This window comes from Papio anubis, chromosome 7, assembly GCF_008728515.1.
Source record: "Papio anubis isolate 15944 chromosome 7, Panubis1.0, whole genome shotgun sequence".
NCBI lineage: Eukaryota > Metazoa > Chordata > Mammalia > Primates > Cercopithecidae > Papio > Papio anubis.
Window position 1 is genome coordinate 54,410,270 of NC_044982.1, and position 18,442 is coordinate 54,428,711.

The following is an 18,442-nucleotide window of genomic DNA, read 5'->3' on the forward strand; positions in this document are numbered from 1 at the left end:
CGCTCTCAAGTGTAAAGAACTATTTCAGTTTGAAAGTTCAGCAAAGGTAAAACATTTTGTGGCTTCATACACATTCCAGTGAGGGATGGGTTTGTGCTTTTTAAAGTGGTGAGTTGTGCTGGCTCAGATGAACAGGCCAGATTCATACTCTGTTGTGGGACAAGCCTAGCACTTCCCTTGGTTGGGGAGATATGCTTGTGATGTGTGGGAGAGGAGAGCCCACAGGGAAAGAAAATGACTAAACACCTGTGTCTGTTGTCATTTCTGGTTCATGGCTGTGCAGCTGTGGCATGCACCTCCCTGGAGCCCTGTCCTCATTTCATGACTCACTGATCGGACTGAGAGGCGAGGAGGGAGATGCCGAGAGCAGGCGGTGGTTAATTATCACGGACACGGGGCCTATGTCAGTCTTCTAGTCCTCGTTGAGACTTGTCATGCCGGCTGTTTCTTCCCCATCAGGCATGGAAAGATGTGAATGGGAAACTGACCCAGATTCACTCCCATTTGTTCCAGGGACTGCTCATCTGACCTCTGATAGGAAGAAAGAGGTCAGAGGTGACTGCTTTGTTCTGAATCTCCATATTTTTCCACCTTTTCTGTTTCCTGTCACTGTTGTGGCTAAAACATGGCTGACCTAGCAGAGAGAGCCTCTGGGGTCTGCTCTGGGATTATCTGCAGGATATTGCATGGAGAAGGACTAACTTCAGGAGGGAAGAAAATAGTTTCTGACTAATGTGGCGTTGTATAAGGATTCGAGGGAGTACATTGGTGTCAGCCTCGGGTTTGAATCCGGGCTACCAAGCTGGCTGGGTGATGAAGTAACTTATGTAACCCGTAAGCCTCTGATTTCTCATGACTTTCTTGGGAGGATTCAGTGAGACAGGGTATGTGAAGTTCTTGGCTTCATGTCTGCACTCACTGGTTCTTAATAAATAGTGGCTGCTGTTACTAATTTTAGAAGATTTAAAACAGTGGGAATGGGGTGGAGGATGGGTAGAGAATGAAGAATGTGCGTATTAAAGAGTTTCGCGTTAATTTGTGCCTAAGGGGCCACATTTCCATGAAGTTGAAGATGTAAATTTTATTGGAAGTCTTTAGAACCTTCAGATCCTTCTGAGAATCTCCAGAATTTAAAGTATGAGTTTCCTGTAAGTACATTTTAAAGCCAAGTATCCAAGATTTTCACAAAGGGATTTGAGGTAAAGATGCATTCCTGAATGGCCTTCTCATTTGTGGGTTGTGATTCCTTCCCTGGGAAGAGCGTGGGAATATTAAAAAGCAGATCTATGGAATCATGTATTAAAGGGTTAAGAAGGGACTGCACACCCTGGTTCGGGCTCTGAGAGCTCGAGATCACTGGAGTAAAGGGCAGGAGGCTTCAGGAACCAGCCATAGAGTAGAACAGAGGCACAGCTATAACCGCTGTGGGGCATGAACTATGATATTTTATCACCTGCCGGATGCAGTCCACTATAGACATCTTGGTAATGGCAAAAAACGCCTGTGAAAAAGCTGGTTAATACACATTTGGGGGGAAGAAATCTAACTAGAAGTTGAAACTTAGACAAAAAAATCCAGTTTTTTTTTTTAAAGGAATTTAGGGGGATGTGTGAAGTATAGGAGCACGCAATTGTTAAATACTTTTGAGGGGATGCAGTGACCATTTTTTTCACATAAAACATTGGAGGCTCAGAGGTCTATCTGGTAAGTGTGGACTTCCTCTGGGAAGCTGTGGGGTGGCAGTGGCAGGGACATAGAACATTGCACGGTAGTAAGGACCCAGCATGTGGCGTACATCTGGCTTTTTCTGCTGATGGAATAGAAAGCACATCGTTTTGGTGCTGGGTGGACTTGACCTTGACTCCCAGCTCTGCTATGCGGTTTGGGGCAAGACATAGAGTCTGTTGGACCCTTGGCTCTCCTCAGCCCTAAAACAGAGTTAATGAAGACCTCGTCATGTACTTGCGAGAATTGAAACTGAGCCTGGGAAGCACCTGCCCAATACATTTTAGTTTCCCCTTGAAGCTTCAGGGTAGTCATCTTGCTAAACCAAGAAATCAAGATTTAGTTAAAGGCCCAGAAAATATCACTCCTTTTTACATTTTTTTTCCCCTTAGGGACTCATTTTACAGACCTTTCTTTTTGTTCAGAAATTTAGATTTTTAGATCATGTCTACACCAGGCAGGAATGTCCCGGCCACACTCGAGCTCTGTCTTCCTAGGCCACAGAACAGCAGTAGGTGGGTGTGCAAGCATGCTTTGTCTGAGGAGTCTTGTTTCCAGGGAGCTCTGGTAGTTTTGTTGTGAAGTCAAAAAGTTACCCAAGCACCTGCCATGTACCTGTCTCTGACTCGGTGCTAGTGGAAGTTTTGGCTGGCATTTGCTGAGTGCAACCTGCTGCTCTAAAGTGGGAACTTGGCATTAGATTGCATTATTACGGTTAGTCCTCAGAATTGTCCTGTGGGGAGTTTGAGACCAGCCTGGACAACATAGGGAGATCTCGTCTCTATAAAAAATTAAAAAAATTAGCCAGGTGTGGTGGTGCTCACCTGTGGTCCTAGCTACTCAGGAGGCTGAAGTGGGAGGATCACTTGAGCCCAAGAGTTCCAGGCTACAGTGAGCCATGATTGTGCCACTGCATAGCCTGGGCAACAGAGAGAGATACTGTCTGAAAAAAAAACTGTCCTGTAAGATAGGTACTATCATCCTTCCCATTTTACAGAGATGGAAACTGAGCTTGGGAATACTTAGCGACTTTTCTAGCAAGGGCAAAGACTGCAACAAAGCCATGAAAAAATTAGAGAAAGCTGTAGGGTGACACAGAGTCAAAGGCACTGTCCAGGAGTGTCACTGTTGTTGGGGAAGTCATTGTGAGGAAGGAGGGGCTTGAGCCAGGCCTGGGGTCAGAGTATGAAAGGGAGAATTTGTGAAAACATGAACAGAGAAGTGACAAGAGCGGAGGTGCAGAGGTGGGAATGAGGAGGGAGGAAGGGAGTGAGAGAGACAGAGACAAAGGTTGATGAAGGCAGTGAGGTAAGAGAGTTGGCAGTGAGGGCTTCAGTTGCCTGGGACCATGGGACTGCCTGTGTTGTGAGTAGAAAGGAATGAGGTTTACCAACAGGGGTCTTAGTTATTCTTAAGCCTGCTGAGGTGGTGCTATATGCAGCTTAATTTAATCTCAGTCTGCATGATGAGTTAGGAGGAGGGACACCTGGCTTTCAGAAACCTCATGTAGTCCCACTCCACTTTTGGCCTTGGGAAAGGCTGCAGGAGCATGTTGCAAGCTCGACTTCCACCCTGAGAAGAATTCAAGCAGGTTCTGCTGCCAGTGCAACCCTCCAGGTGCCAAAGACCATCCGCTGGGTGCACCTCCAGGTTGCAGAGGGTCTGTGACCAGGAGTCCCCACCGCCCCCCAATACCTGTGAAGACACCTGTATGAGGAGATTCCCTGGTAGGGCCCCTCTCCCTTCACCAGAAGTGAAGAGAGCCTGTTAGTGTCATGCCAGCAGTTGTAAAAGGCCACCCCCAGGGTCCTGATCACTGTTTGCCAACAGCATCGTTACATGCCACACACATACATCAAAATTAAACAAACATGAAAATTGGACGAAAAAGCTTTCCACTGTTTTTTCATTATAAAGTTGGATATGGTTTTCCTAACTAGTCTGTCATTCTGGGAGATGGAAAAACTTAGAAGAATTTGTCCTGCAGTGAAAATGCCCATTCTTTTTGTTTGAGGTAGCGGTAAAAATTGTTAATAGTCGCTCCAGCTGTCCTGAGGCAGCCCTGTGCACGAAGCCTCCCGCGTCCCTCTGTGTTGGCCCAGTGAACCCGGTCCACACCATGGGACCTCCCCTGTGGCTGGGCCAGGGCCCTCCGTGAAGAAGGGCAGGCCGGCCAAGGGCTGCAGACAAGTGCTTAAGTGTTTCTGGGAAAATGAAGATTGAAAGGTGGCTCAGAACAAGTGCAGAGGAGAATTTTCCATTTTTGTTACAAACTCCCAGTTAGGACAAGTCTGAAGTCCTTTGGCAGGGCATTTCTTTCTTTCCTCTGATGTATCCCCACCCCATTTTTCTTTCTATTAAGGACATGAGAAAGTTAAAAAAAAAAAAAAAAAAAAGCATTAAATGGAAAAAAAAAGTGAGATTTAAAAAGTCTTCACGTTAAGAATCCTTTAGCAACTATCAAACCTCAGTTAACAAATGCGTGACAAAATGAGCTCATTCAAACCTGGCCAGCCTCCACCTTCCTGCTGTGCCCTGAGGTGCCAGCGGACCTCTTTATGGTCTGACTCTCCATGGCAGGAGCTTCCTAGAAGAGTGTGGGTCCCAGAGGAGGCCATGGACTAGAAACTGTATTTCTCAAAGTGTGGGGTCTCATCTACCCTCCTCTCACTCAGCTGGGAACATAGTTAAAAACACTGATTTCCAAGCCCCTCCTCTACCTTCTGAACCAGAATCTGCATTTTTAAGTCAGCTCACTCCTTCGACTCCTCCAGGCCTCTGCCCAAATGTCTCCTTCTCCCAAGGTCTTCCCTGATCATACTATTTAAAAGAGCCAAGTGCACCTGCCCTCTCTCACCCTATTGTCCGACCCTGCCATATTCCTCTACACTTCAGTGTTTCTGATGCCCCCTCAATCTGATGGGATTTAGAGCCAGAAGATTAATCTCTGTGGGCCTCAATTTTCTCACTGATAAAATGGAGATAATATCTTACTAGAATAGGAAGAAGTGCATGAAAATACACTCAAAGCCACGATAGGAAGGGACATACAAATGACCACCGAAAAGAAAAAGTGCCACTTTTCCTTGGATGTGTTCATTGCGCATCTCATCTAGCTGGGATCCAGATCTTGATTCCCAGCCTTCAAGAAGTTCAGCCTCTTTGAGTTTCACTGCAATTCCCATAGAAATTTGAGCAGTCACGTCGGCTGGAGGTCTGGCTTTTCTTGCCCTGGATAAATAGCTGCACATGGGCTCAAGCACTGTTCTAGCTCCAGGTCTCCCCCTTCTTCAGGGAAGGGCTATCTGGCTGCTGTGCATCTGTTACCTTCACTAAAGAATCTTCACGTGGTATTCTTGTGGATGGATGCCCAAGTGGGCCGAGCTCTGCTTCTCAGATGGCCAGGAATGAGCACAAGAGCATTTCCTAACATTCTACCCACCCCAGGCGCTGCTAATTGCTCAGATTAAATTTGTTAACGACATTAATGAGCAACACCTAGCTCAGAAATCCAAGGCTTGTGAGTATCCCAAGCCTTCTATCAACATCAATTGGTGTGAGAATCACTTGTGGGGTGGCTAAAGTGTAGATTGCTAGGATGCACCCAGAGAGTGGAATTGGTAGGTCTAAGGTGGGCCCTCAGAATTTGCATTTTTAACAGAAACCTCAGGTGATCCTGATGCCGTGGTCCCTGGAATCCACCGGGAGAAATGCAGCTCTCCATGTGAAGGACTGCATGGTGCTGTGCTGAGGGTGTAAGTTGTTATTCACCCCTTGGTGAATTTCCTTGATGCCTCATGCTGTTGTCAGAACTGAACCCCACAAACCTGCTCCTCCTCAGTCTCCCTATCTCAGTAACTGGCAGCCCCACGCTTTTGGTTTCCCATATCAGGACTATCATCCCACATCCAATCCACCAGCAGACCTTCTTGGTTCCACCTTCAGAACATCTAGTGCTTCCCATCTCACTCAGATGAAAGCCCAGACCCTTCCTGTGACCTCTGAGACCCTGCTTGAATGACCCAGGCCACCTCTCCTCTCACCATCCCTCCCACATGCCCACACACCCCTCCTGCCTGACACAGCACCCCGCCTCCCCTCATCTGTGGGGTTCACTCCCACACCTCCTGGCCTCTGCTCAGTCACCTTCTCCCGGGGTCTTCCCTGACCGTGCTATTTAAAAGAGCCATGTACACCTGCCCCCTCCCACCCTCTTGTCTTTCTCTGCTGTATTTCTTTGCACAGCTCTTACACATCCACCCCACTAAGTAATTTACCTGTTTATTGACTACTGCTGGGATGTGAATTTTTGTCTCTTTTGCTGCCTGCCATGTCCCCAGTTTCTAGACTAAGGCCAGGTCTATAGTGAATACTCAGTAAATATTTGTTGAATTAGTGAATGAATGAACAAAAATTGTGAGAAGCATTTACCTTTCACCTAACAAGCTGCCATTGTAAATGCTAAGTGTGCAAACCTGTGTGTGCACGTGGGCATGAAGGCAGGCGTGGCAGAGGGATTATAAATGGAGCCTTGCCTGCCCCCCACATTAGGGGCTGATCCGTCGTCTTTCCTTCCTGTGGCTGTTATGAAGCTGAAAGAGAGAGTGTGTGTTCTTGGCTCAGTAAGTATCATCCTAAAAATACAATATCCCACAAAAAACTGTTTAAAAAGACTCCCAGGTTAGCTTACCAGTAACTAGTTAACCCATTGTAATTACAGTTTAAGTCTCATAATAGCCTGTCATGGGAGCCTACTCATTGTTATAATTTCTTTTTCTATGATAGAAAAATGTAGTCCAGCTTCCAATCTATTTATAAACCTTTGCACAGTTGCACTTGTAGGTTGCTGGCTGCATCGCCCTGTCTCTTTTTACTTAGATAAAAGCTGTGACTCCACCTAGTGTAACTCTCCATATCTATACTGCCTGTCCTCCATCTTCACTCTCCCTGTTTCATAATTCAGCCTTAGAATAAGAATTGGGTTGCAGAATAAGGCTTCACAAAATAACTGAAATAGGATACAATCCGTGCCTGTTGTTTCCTTAATTTGTGGGTGGAACAGAGTGTAGAGTTTGGATTGATTTCTATCTGAATTTTCTGAAAATGGTTGCTTTTTTTTTTTTTTTTTTTTGAGACAGAGTCTCGCACTCTCGCCCAGGCTGGAGTGCAGTGGCGTGATCTTGGCTCCCTGCAAGCTCCGCCTCCCGGGTTCACGCCATTCTCCTGCCTCAGCCTCCTGAGTACAGGCGCCTGCCACCACGCCCGGCTAATTTTTTGTATTTTTAGTAGAGACGGGGTTTGGGTTTCACCGTGTTAGGCAGGATGGTCCTGATTTCAGCCCCCCTCGGCCTCCCAAAGTGCTGGGATTACAGGCGTGAGCCACCGCGCCCGACCAAATGGCTGCTCTTTAGACCTGTAGCAGATTGCCTTTTTACTTGGCGTTCAGAAGTACATTAAGAAGAAATGCGACTTCTGGCGATGCAGGTGTGAGGAAGAGGTGTTCTACTTATTTTAGAGATGAGGAAGCTGAAAGACAGAGTTTGCAGTCTCCACAGAGCCCCTGAGGGAGGGCTGAGGTTGAGTCCTAGAGCTGGGCGCTTTCTGCAGTCCCCATTCCTTGCGCTCTGGGAGAAAGTCCTGATGGCCCTTAAGCCATGAGCACACTGGTGAGTGTGAGTGTGCGAGTCCCTCCAGGAGCTGCTTCCTTACACTTAGTTGTGAATTTCTGAGCTGTAGAAACCTGAGATTTTGACACATCCAAGTTACATTCATTTCTTTTTGCTCCAAATTTTTTTTTCCCTTTCTTAATAGTGATAGTTTTCTTCACAGCCATCTATTTTACCATAATCCATCCTGGGTTTTTTTTGTTGTTGTTCTGCCTTGAGTTTTATATCATTTTCTATTTAAGTTAAGCTTGTCATTTTCTTGTTTAAATAAAGTTGAGTCATGCCTAATTTCCTATTTTTATCAAACTGGAATTTCTTAGCCAAGTCATCAAGGCCCTATACTAAATCTTGAGTCATAACTTCATTCCTACTATGTTCCAATCAGATTTTCCACTTGAACCGACACTGTCTGTCCTGCCAACCCTCAGCTTGCTGCTTTCCCAAGGATCTGCAGGCAGCTCTCCAGTACTGTCCAAAAGTTAATGCTGCTGCTGCTACTCTCATTTCTTACCTGTGCTGTTTTTCAGCATGCTGTAATATTCATCTAGATAATCTTCCCTGCTTGCTTCTATCATTAAACCCGGTTTATAAAGTATGACTCGAATTATACTTGAAGTCTGTGCTGATGAACCCCAGACACGTGGTCATCCCTAATCTAGTAGGCATCCCTAACCTAGTGCTCATGATCTCCATACTTGGCTCCCAGTGAAGGGGTGGTGGAAAGCAGCAGTTAAGATTCTCGAGCTAGATGTCCTAGGTTCAGATCCCACCTTTGCTACGCACTGCCTTTGTGACTTCAGGCACTTTAATCCACTGTGCCTCAGCTTTAACTGCAAACAGGTTAAAAAATTGTCCCTGACCAGAGTGGTGGCTCACACCTGTAATCCCAACACTTTGGGAGGCCTAGGTGGGAAGATCACTTGAGCCCAGGAGTTCGAGACGGAGACCAGCCTGGGCAATGCAGGGAGACCCCTCCCCCCAACCAACCCACACCTACTGAAAAACAAAGTAGGCAGGTGTGGTGCACGCTCGTGGCTGCAGCTACTCAAAAAGCTGAGGTAGGATGATCGCTTGAGCCTGGGAAGTCGAGGTTGCAGTGAGCCGAGATTGCACCACTGCTCTCCAGCCTGGCTGACAGAGCAAAACCCTGTCTCAACAACAACAGAGTCCCTGCTACCTAGGGTTGTTGTGTAAATTAAGAGTTAATAAACGTAAAGCCTGTATATGTTAAGCGCTATTTAAGTGTTAACTTTGTTACATTTTAATTTGCTGATGGAAGTCTTGATCCTGGTGAGATCGTTACCTATATGATGCTATGTCTCATTAGTTCCTTTGCTTTCTGTTCTCCCTGGGAATACTGGGTAAAGATTGATCTTTGGATTTCTTCCTTCCACTTCTGTCTCCTTTCCAGATAGACCTGAAACACAACTACCACTTGGTTTTCCCTAAGACTAGGGTGTCCTCCTTCACACTAGCATCAGTGTCTCAAGCTAGAATTCCATGCCATCCCTGCTTAAGCAGCATGCTCCTGGAGTCTCCAGCCAACTCCACCTCCTGGAGATGTGGAGGCAGAGGTGTGTGCAGCCACTAGGCCTCCTGGTGGCTATGCTTGGGATTGGCATATTCCCCAGTGTCCTCGAGAAAGCACCCCCCTGTCCATCCACAACCCCCGCCACACCCTACCCTCTTGGCCATTTCCTTTATGAACCATGGCGTTTGTTCCAGTTTCCCCATTTCTTTGCAGCACAGATGGCCCTCTTCTTTTAATGGGTAGAATAAGTAGGAAATGGAAGCAACAGCTGCTGGAGCACTGAGCTTATCTTGGTCCTCTAATTTCTGGAAGATCTGCGAGTGGGGCCCAAGCTGTCTGCTATTGCATGGAAATCATGCTTGTACCATACCCATCATAGTTAAACCCTGCCGAGGGCATAGGGCATTTTAATAGCTTGAATTCCTATTGCTTTGCCCTCCTCTGTCCCCTTCTCCTCATGCCCTTTCTTTGAGGTAGGTGCATGTGTTTTTTAAGACCCTTCCCTCAAAACAATCTTGGTAGTGAGACCAGCTATTAAGTTCAGTGTTACCTGAAAGAAGGATGGTTAGACATAAGACATTTGTTAGCTTCTCTATTATGTCCTCCTCTCAGGATGTCTTTAGGTTGAACCATATAAAAGTGCTGATATTTAGCCCTTTTTGACCCACAAAAATAGTGGTTTCATGAAGTTTAACCTAACGCGTACTTACTGGTTCGCTTTCATTTACTGCGCTCAAACCCACGGGTGCAGCCTCATCTTAGTTCACTAACTCTGCAGTGAGACCCAGCTGGGAGCAGTAAGCAATTCTTCTTGCCAGCAGACAAAGCAGGTTAATTCCCTTGGGTTGAATGTTACCCCAGTCTCTTAAACATCAAAAACTGTTTGTTATGATCTAAACTGCTTCTGTGGAGCGGATGCCGTGTCCCTGATGCAGCAATGACATTGGAATCATTTAGTCCTTTTAAGGCAAGTTTGTTTTATTTTTCAGTCTTCACATATAATGCTGCCAACAAGGAAACCTGTGAACACAACCACAGACAATGCTCCCGGCATGCCTTCTGCACGGACTATGCCACTGGCTTCTGCTGCCACTGCCAATCCAAGTTTTATGGAAATGGGAAGCACTGTCTGCCTGAAGGTAATTACTGGGACTGGGAACTCCTGTGTGTCTATTCCTGCTGCTTACCTGTTTCCAGCTACCACTGTGAGCTCTGCTTTATGGACCAAACATCTCCACTACTTAAATCAGAGTGCTATCAACTTGGAGGTGCTCAATAAATGTTTGAGGAATGAACTGGTTTGGGATGATTCTCAATTTGAGGATTATCCAGAAATGCTTCCTTCTACCAGCTCATTAGAGCCAAAGTTGTAGTGGAGAGAAGGAGGAGGGGAGAAAACAGACTGGAGGCAGGACTGTTTCAGATATGGATAATTGGTTGGTTAGGAAATCATTAAAGCGACTTGCTAAAGAGTAAGTTTTGGAAGTTGTCAATGGAATAATTATGCCTGTGTACACTTATCTCTAGCCAGGATGATGCCCAAGCTTAACTGGATTTGCTGTCTTTTAGGGGCACCTCACCGAGTGAATGGGAAAGTGAGTGGCCACCTCCGCGTGGGCCATACACCTGTGCACTTCACTGACGTGGACCTGCATGCGTATGTCGTGGGCAATGACGGCAGAGCCTACACAGCCATCAGCCACATCCCACAGCCAGCAGCCCAGGCCCTCCTCCCGCTCACACCAATTGGAGGCCTGTTTGGCTGGCTCTTTGCTTTAGAAAAACCTGGCTCTGAGAATGGCTTCAGCCTCGCAGGTGAGTAGGGTCTCTGAGAAAGTCGGTAGTCAGTGTTGCTTTGGCAGTGGTGCTCCTTGGGGCAATGTCTTTAGGCCTTTACACAGTGAAAGAGGAATCACTTGTTTAACCTTCTAGAGCCACATGTGTGTAGTTCTCTGGCCAGAGGTTGTTGGGAATGGTTTGACCTCACATCACTGATTTTTGAAAGGCAGTGATTTCTTCTAAATATTCTCCAAGCTGTTCTGAGAAACAGGATGATTCCATTCAGAACATTTGTGTCCTCTTACTCCAATTCATTGAAGCATATTTGTCAGGCTTTTTAAATTATGCACAGATCTGTCAAATGCAAAAATGGTACTTGGGGCACCTGGGGATGATTTTACTTCATGGTGAAGGGGTGCCCTTCTCCCAGCTCTGCAACCTATAATAGTATAGGGGGGTGTGCCCCAGACTTGCACCTGCACACATCACCTGGAGGTCTTGTCAAAATGCGAATTATGGTTCAGCAGGCCTGGGGTAGGGGCTCTGTGACTTTGCTTTTCTACCAAGCTCCTAGGAGGTACCAGTGCTGCTGGAAAGGCCACCCATTGACAACAAGGATTTAGAAGATATTTTTTGGATTCTCACCTTCCCACTTGAAAACTTGTTTCCTAGTGGTTTTATCTTTATTGCATGAAAAATAGTTTTGTGAGAAGTTCTTCCCCCATCTTTAACTGCAGAGCTCAGTAGCTGTTTATAGGTTCTTGCCTTTAATCAAAATTTGAATAAAGCCTTTGTGTCAAAAGTAGATAAAATAGGGCACACCTTGTTAAATTTCTATTTCAGATAAACAATTTTCTAGTATAAGTATCCCCCACATATTGCATGAGACATACTTATCTGAAATTCAAACAAAAAACCCTGAATGTCTTGGGTGGTTTTTGTTGTTGTTGTTGTTGTTAGGCTTATATGTTTTTTGCTAAGTCTAGCAACCTTAGAGAAAAGTCAAGGGCGTTCCCAAGAGTATTTCTCACAGAATACAAGCTTGTTTAAAGAGAAGCTGGGTGAGGTAAGGCAGGATGAAACCATATTCTTCAATGGAAAAGTTTGGGAACTTATGGAATCAACAGCTGACAGTGTTTACTCTCAGTATCAGATAATCTCCTTAGGCACGATCTCCAACAGCAGTAGAAATTGGGCGGGGGCGGTATGTATTGGTAACTGTTTAAGCACGACCTCTCTTCATCCCTATGCTGAATGTTTTTCATCTCCAGGTGCTGCCTTTACCCATGACATGGAAGTTACATTCTACCCGGGAGAGGAGAGGGTTCATATCACTCAAACTGCTGAGGGACTTGACCCAGAGAACTATCTGAGCATTAAGACCAACATTCAAGGCCAGGTGCCTTACATCCCAGCAAATTTCACAGCCCACATCTCTCCCTACAAGGAGCTGTACCACTACTCAGACTCCAGTATGTATAACCCAGTCTTCACATCTGTAAAATGGGGATTATGCCCATCTTACAAGATAGATACAAGGCTTAAATGACTTATATGCCATGTCCTAGAACAGTGCATGGAACATAAAATGAGCTCTATGTTATTACTCTTATTGTTATAAGAAAATGTGTAAGTGAGCAGAATGCTGGCTGCTATACACAATATCTATATCCCTACCTAGTACTTTCAAATAATAAAATCAATAGCAACATTGTCCATGGTGTGGGTAGGGATGGTATAATTATATACAGTTTTTAACCATCCTACTTTCTGCAACATGGAAAAATATTGATTATTGGAATTTGTCTCAGCTTGTTTCAGCTGATGAGTTCAGATTGCTTTAAAAATCAGAGGCCCGGTGCAGTGGCTCACGCCTGTAATCCCAGCACTTTGGGAGAGGCTGAGGCAGGTTGATCACCTGAGGTCAGGAGTTTGAGACCAGCCTGGCCAACATGGCGAAAACCTGTCTCTACTAAAAATACAAAAATTAGCCGGATGTGGTGGCGTGCTCCTGTGATCCCAGCTACTTGGGAGGCTGGGTCAGGAGAATTGCCTGAACCCAGGAAGTTGAGGTTGCAATAAGCCGAGCTTATACCACTGTACTCCAGCCTGGGTGACAGAGCAAGACTCCATCTCAAAAACAAAACCAAAAACACAGAGATGCTGTATTTTATTATAAAACTAATGCTAGATTTGGAGTCAAAAGATAACTTATATCCTGGATTTGCCATTTAATATCTGTAGGGAAAGGCCTCTTAATATCTGAGAATGTATTTTCTCATCTTTAGCATGGAACTAAAAATGTTTTTTCTATGTTACATGGTCAATAATGTGTGTGAAGCGTGATGTGGTCTGTGAAAATACTACCTGCATATAGGATGCAGCCTCTATCACAGTTGCTGTTGTGCAGCACAGCAATCCGGACTGAGTTGTGCCTTTCCTCTAACCCCTGCTGCTCCTATGCCGAGAGCTGGCAGCCTGGCAGGAGATGTAGGGAAGACAATGGGAAGCAGCGACCTGGGCTGTGAACAAAATGGTCAGTGTCCAGATCACTGACCTGGGCTTGACTCCTAGACTCAGATTGTGAGAGACAACCCTTTCCTTTCTCTGGAATCCTTCAGATTTACTGAAGTGCGAGGTGTTGGAAGTCGTCACTTCTGTGCAATGTAGAGGATGGATTGGTTTAAAATTTAGGGTGTAGAGTCAAACCAGTGTGAGTTTCATTTTCAGTTCTACCATGAAGCAGCGTTGCATCTTAGGCTACTTAACCTCTGTGAGCCTCTGATCACACAATTCAGTGCCCACCTCACCAGGCTGTTGTGAGGAAGAAACGAGGCAGTATGTATAGAGCACCCTTGGCATGACTGGCACTCAGTAACACTTATTTGCATATAATAACACGGACAACTGTAGTGCCTTCTCCCCCTCACCACTGTGGCTTTGCATCCACTCAGGTTTTTGGGATTTCCTTGCAAATTTTTTCATATAAACTCAGGAAGTTCCCAAGGGAACACACTCCAAGAATTAGATGAAAACCTCTGCAGAAAAATCCACCCCACATGAAAATCTCTTTATTTAATATTTTTTAAAAAACTACCAATGTGTTTATTGCAGCTGTGACCTCTACAAGTTCCAGAGACTACTCTCTGACTTTTGGTGCAATCAACCAAACATGGTCCTACCGCATCCACCAGAACATCACTTACCAGGTGTGCAGGCACGCCCCCAGACGCCCGGCCTTCCCTACCACCCAGCAGCTGAGTGTGGACCGGGTCTTTGCCTTGTATAATGATGAAGAAAGAGTGCTTAGATTTGCTGTGACCAATCAGATTGGCCCGGTTGAAGGTAAGGTTTCCTTTTTTTTGTTGTTGGGTAAAAATGACATCCTTTTAAGTAGAGTTAAAATGATTCACAGAGGTTACTAAGGGTTACCTAGTGCCAGGCTGTGTTAGGTGCTAGGTATAAGGATGAATAGAACAGATCCTTGCCCTTGAGTTGGAAACAGGCAGAAAAGAGTTTTAGGGCAGGGAACAGTGTCCCTGCCAAAGTCAGGAAATAGAGCATGGTATGTGAGGCTGGTTTAGAGCAATACCCAACTGTGTGTGCCAATCAGGAATATACCTGTGAACAAGGTGGACTGGAATTAGGGAGAGCAATGCTGACAAGTATTTGTTACAAGTGTAATAAGTGCAGGGCACTATAAGTCTAGTTTGAAGATTGAGGAGAGATATCACCACGTAAGTGACATTTTAGCTAAAACAGATGAGGAGAATTTCATCCAAAACCAAGGTGGGGCAAAGAGCTAGTACCTGGAAAAACAAAACATCATGGAACTTGATGTATAACCTCCCCCTCCACGATCCCCAGAACATTATAGTTAATGGTGAAAGACTGGATGCTTTTCCCTGAAGCTTAGGAACAAGAGAAGGATGTCTGCTCTTGCCATTTTTATTCAATTCAGTACTTGAAGTTCTAGCCAGGGTGATTAGGCAAGAACACGAAATAAAAGCCATCTAAATTGGAAAGGACAAAGTAAAATTAGTTTCAGATGACATTTTATGTAGAAAATCTCAGGAATTCACTAAAAAACTATTAGAACTAAAGAACAAGTTCAGCAATGTTACAGGATATGCAAGATCAGTACACCAAATTAATTGCATTTATAGTAGCAATAAGCAAACTGAAGATTAAGAAATTGTTTCAAAAAGAGATAAATTTTTAAAAAGAAGTGCAGTACTTGTACATTGCATCCCACAAAACATTTTTTGGAAAAAAGTTAAGACCCAGTTAAATGGGCAGACCGTTCCATATTCATGGATTGGAAGACTTAATATGGTTAAGATGTGAATACTTCCTGAATTGATTTATTAATTCAACATAAACCCTATGAGAATCTCAGCTGGCTCTTTGCAGAAATTGGCAAGCTGATTCTAGAATTTATATGGAAATTCAAAGAACCCAGAACAGCCAAAACAATCTTGGAAAAGAAGCATAAAGTCAGACTCATATTTCTCAAACTCGAAATGTAGAGTAATCAAGACAATGTGGTCCTGGTATAAGAATACACGTACAGATCAAGGGAATAGAAGTGGGAACCCAGAAATAGACACATTAAAAGTCGATTGCTTTTTCAACAACAGTGCCATAACAATTCAATGGAGAAAGAATAGTCTTTTAAACTGTTAACTATGGTACTGGGACCACTGAGTGACCACATACAAAATAATGAAGTTGAACCCTTTACCTCACAGCATATCCAAAAATCAACTCAAAATGGACCAACAGACCTAAGTGTAAGAGCTAAAACTTTTAGAAAAAAAATTGGGGGTAAATTTTTGTGACTTTGAATTTGGTAATGGTTTCTTAGGTACGACACTAAAAGCACAAGCAACAGCAAAATAAACTGGGTGTCATCAACATTTTAAAAGTTTATGCTTCAGGCCAGGTTTGGTGGCTCACGCCTGTAATCCCAGCACTCTGGGAGGCCGAGGTGGGCGGATCACAAGGTCAGGAGATGGGGACCATGCCGGCTAACACAGTGAAACCTCGTCTCTACTAAAAATACAAAAAATTAGCTGGGCATGGTGGTGGGTGTCTGTAGTCCCAGCTACTCTGGAGGCTGAGGCAGCAGAATGGCGTGAACCTGGGAGGCGGAGCTTGCAGTGAGTAGAGATCGCACTACTGCACTCTAGCCTGGGAGACAGAGCGAGACTCCGTCTCAAAAAAAAAATTGTGCTTCAAAGGACATTAAGAAAGTGAAAATACAACCCATAGAATGGGAAGACAGTATTGTAAATCATGTATTTAATAAGACTTGTTCTAGAGTATATGAAGCATTCTTACAACTCAGAAACAAGCTAACCAAAAGATGGGCAAAGGATCTGCAATAACCTTTCTCCAGAAAGATATACAGATACCCACCCAATGGGCATGTGTGAAGATGCTCAGCATCATTAGTCATCAGGGAAATGCAAATCAAAACCACAATGAGATACTACTTTACCTCATGTGGTTGAGTATAATCAAAAAACGGGTAATAAGTGTTGGCTAGAACGTGGAAAACTCGGAACCCTCATACGTTGCTGATGTGATTATAAAATGACGTGGCTACTGTGAAAAACAGAAAATAGCAGTTTCTCAAAGTGAAACATGATGTTGCCATTTAATGGAGCAATTCTACTCCTCCCTATATACCCAAAAGAAATGATAACGTAGGTCCCTACAAAAACTGATTTGTGTATATTCATAGTAGCATTATTCATAATAGCCAAAAGGTAGAAGCAACACACATGTCCATCAGTTGATGAATGGACACCAAAAAATATATTCATATACTGGAATATTATTCAACCATAAAAAGGAATGAAGTACGGATATGTGCAACAACATGGATGAACTCTGAAAACCTTAAGTGAAGGTAGCCAGTGACAAAGGACAGCACACTAAATGGTTACATTTATGTAAAATATCCAAAATAGGCAAATCCATATACATAGAAAGCATATTTGTGGTTGCCCAGGGCTAAGAGATAATGAGGGAATAGGGAGTTAATAGCTAAAGGGTACAGGGTTAATTTTGGGGGTGATGAAAATGTTTTGAAATTGATTGTGGTGATGGTTGTATAACACTGAATATACTAAATTGTTTAATTATGTACTTTAAATGGATGAATTGTATGGTATATGAATTACATCTCAATTGAAGGCCGGGCCTGGTGGCTTATGCCTGTAATCCCAGCACTTTGGGAGACTGAGGTGGGTGGATCACCTGAGGTCAGGCATTCAAGACCAGCCTGGCCAACATGGTGAAACCCTGTCTCTACAAAAGAAAATAAAAAATATATAAATATATACACACAAAAAAAATTAGCCAGGTGTGGTGGCATGTGCCTATAGTCCCAGCTACTCAGGAGGCTGAAACAGGAGAATTGCTTGAACCCAGGAGGCGGAGGTTGCAGTGAGCTGGGATTGTGCCACTGCCTTCCAGCCTGTGGGAGAGAGTGAGACTCCACTTCAAAAAATAAAAATAGAAGCAAACAGTATTAGAAACAAAACTCTAAAACCATTCTCATCGGGCACAGTGGCTTGCACCTGTAATCTCAGCTACTCTGGAGGCTGAGGTGGGAGGATCACCTGAGCCCAGGAGTTTGAGACCGTGTTGGCCACATAACAAGACCCGTCTCAAAATAAGCAGTGGTTCTCAAATTTCAATGACCATTAGCCTCACCTGTGAAGACTGATTTTAAAATGTTCTCAGCATATCATACCACAGAAAGACATGCAGGAAACTTAAAAGCATGTTGCTCTGTGAAAGCAGCTAGTCTGAAAAGGCTACATACAGAAACATTCTAACTGTGACATTCTGGAAAAGGTTACACTCTAGAGACAGTAAAAAGATCAGTGCTTGCCAGTGGTTCAGGAGGAAGGAGGAGAAGGATGCATGGGTGGAACACGGGATTTTTAGGGCAGTGAAATTATTCTGTACGATACTGTAATAGGCCATTATGTGTTTGTCAGTCTATAGAACTGTCCAACACCAAGAGAGCCCTACTGCAGACTATGGGCATTAGTTAATAATGTATCAATATTGATCAGGGATAACAAATGCACCACACTAATGCACAATGTTAATAGGGGAACTACACATTGCGGGTGGGGGGGAATATGGGAGCTCTGTACTTCCTGCTCCATTTTTCTCTAAATGTAAAACCATCCTAAAAAGCAAGGTCTTAATTAGTAAAAAATGTTTCAAGCAAGCCAGAGGATGAGCTTGTGAAGTCAGGGAACTCTACAGATGGGGAGTGGCTTTGTCAGATCAAGGGGACATTTAGTTCTGAAAACCAGGTCATGTTTTCCCCTGGAATGTGAGAGCCACACAAGGAGAAAAAAACCATCTTCATTCACAGCCACTGTATTGAAACTGTTAAGCACAGAGTTAGCTCCTCAGCGAGGTGAATCTGTAAGTGATCCACAGTTCTGTGCTTTGTTATTGGAGCTGAGGGCTCCTTAAGCTTCAGCAGGCTCAATAAAGAAGTGTTGCTTCAGCAATAGGACAAGATTAAGGTATCAAGACGGGACTCTTTTCTAGGATGTGGAAGTGACTTGTAATGAGAATCCTGAGGTGGTTTGGTTGATTGGTTTTAAGAAACTTGGTTGGGAATGTAGGCACTGGTTGCCCAGAGATGGGATTGTAAGGTAGCAAATGAACACATGAAAAAGTGAGTTGATTTTAGGGGAACATG

General features: G+C 44.3%; 1 protein-coding gene across 4 annotated transcripts in view; it reads left to right on the forward strand.

Annotated features, from left to right (window-relative positions):
* Positions 1–18,442, forward strand: part of NID2 (nidogen 2) — a 63,621-nt gene that overhangs the window by 15,368 nt on the left and 29,811 nt on the right. For all 4 annotated transcript variants that reach the window (XM_009211538.4, XM_009211539.4, XM_003901792.5 and 1 more), the window contains 4 exons: positions 9,912–10,061; positions 10,492–10,737; positions 11,973–12,173; positions 13,816–14,046. In XM_009211538.4, coding sequence (XP_009209802.1) covers positions 9,912–10,061; positions 10,492–10,737; positions 11,973–12,173; positions 13,816–14,046 — 828 coding nt within the window. The remainder of the gene's footprint in view (positions 1–9,911; positions 10,062–10,491; positions 10,738–11,972; positions 12,174–13,815; positions 14,047–18,442) is intronic.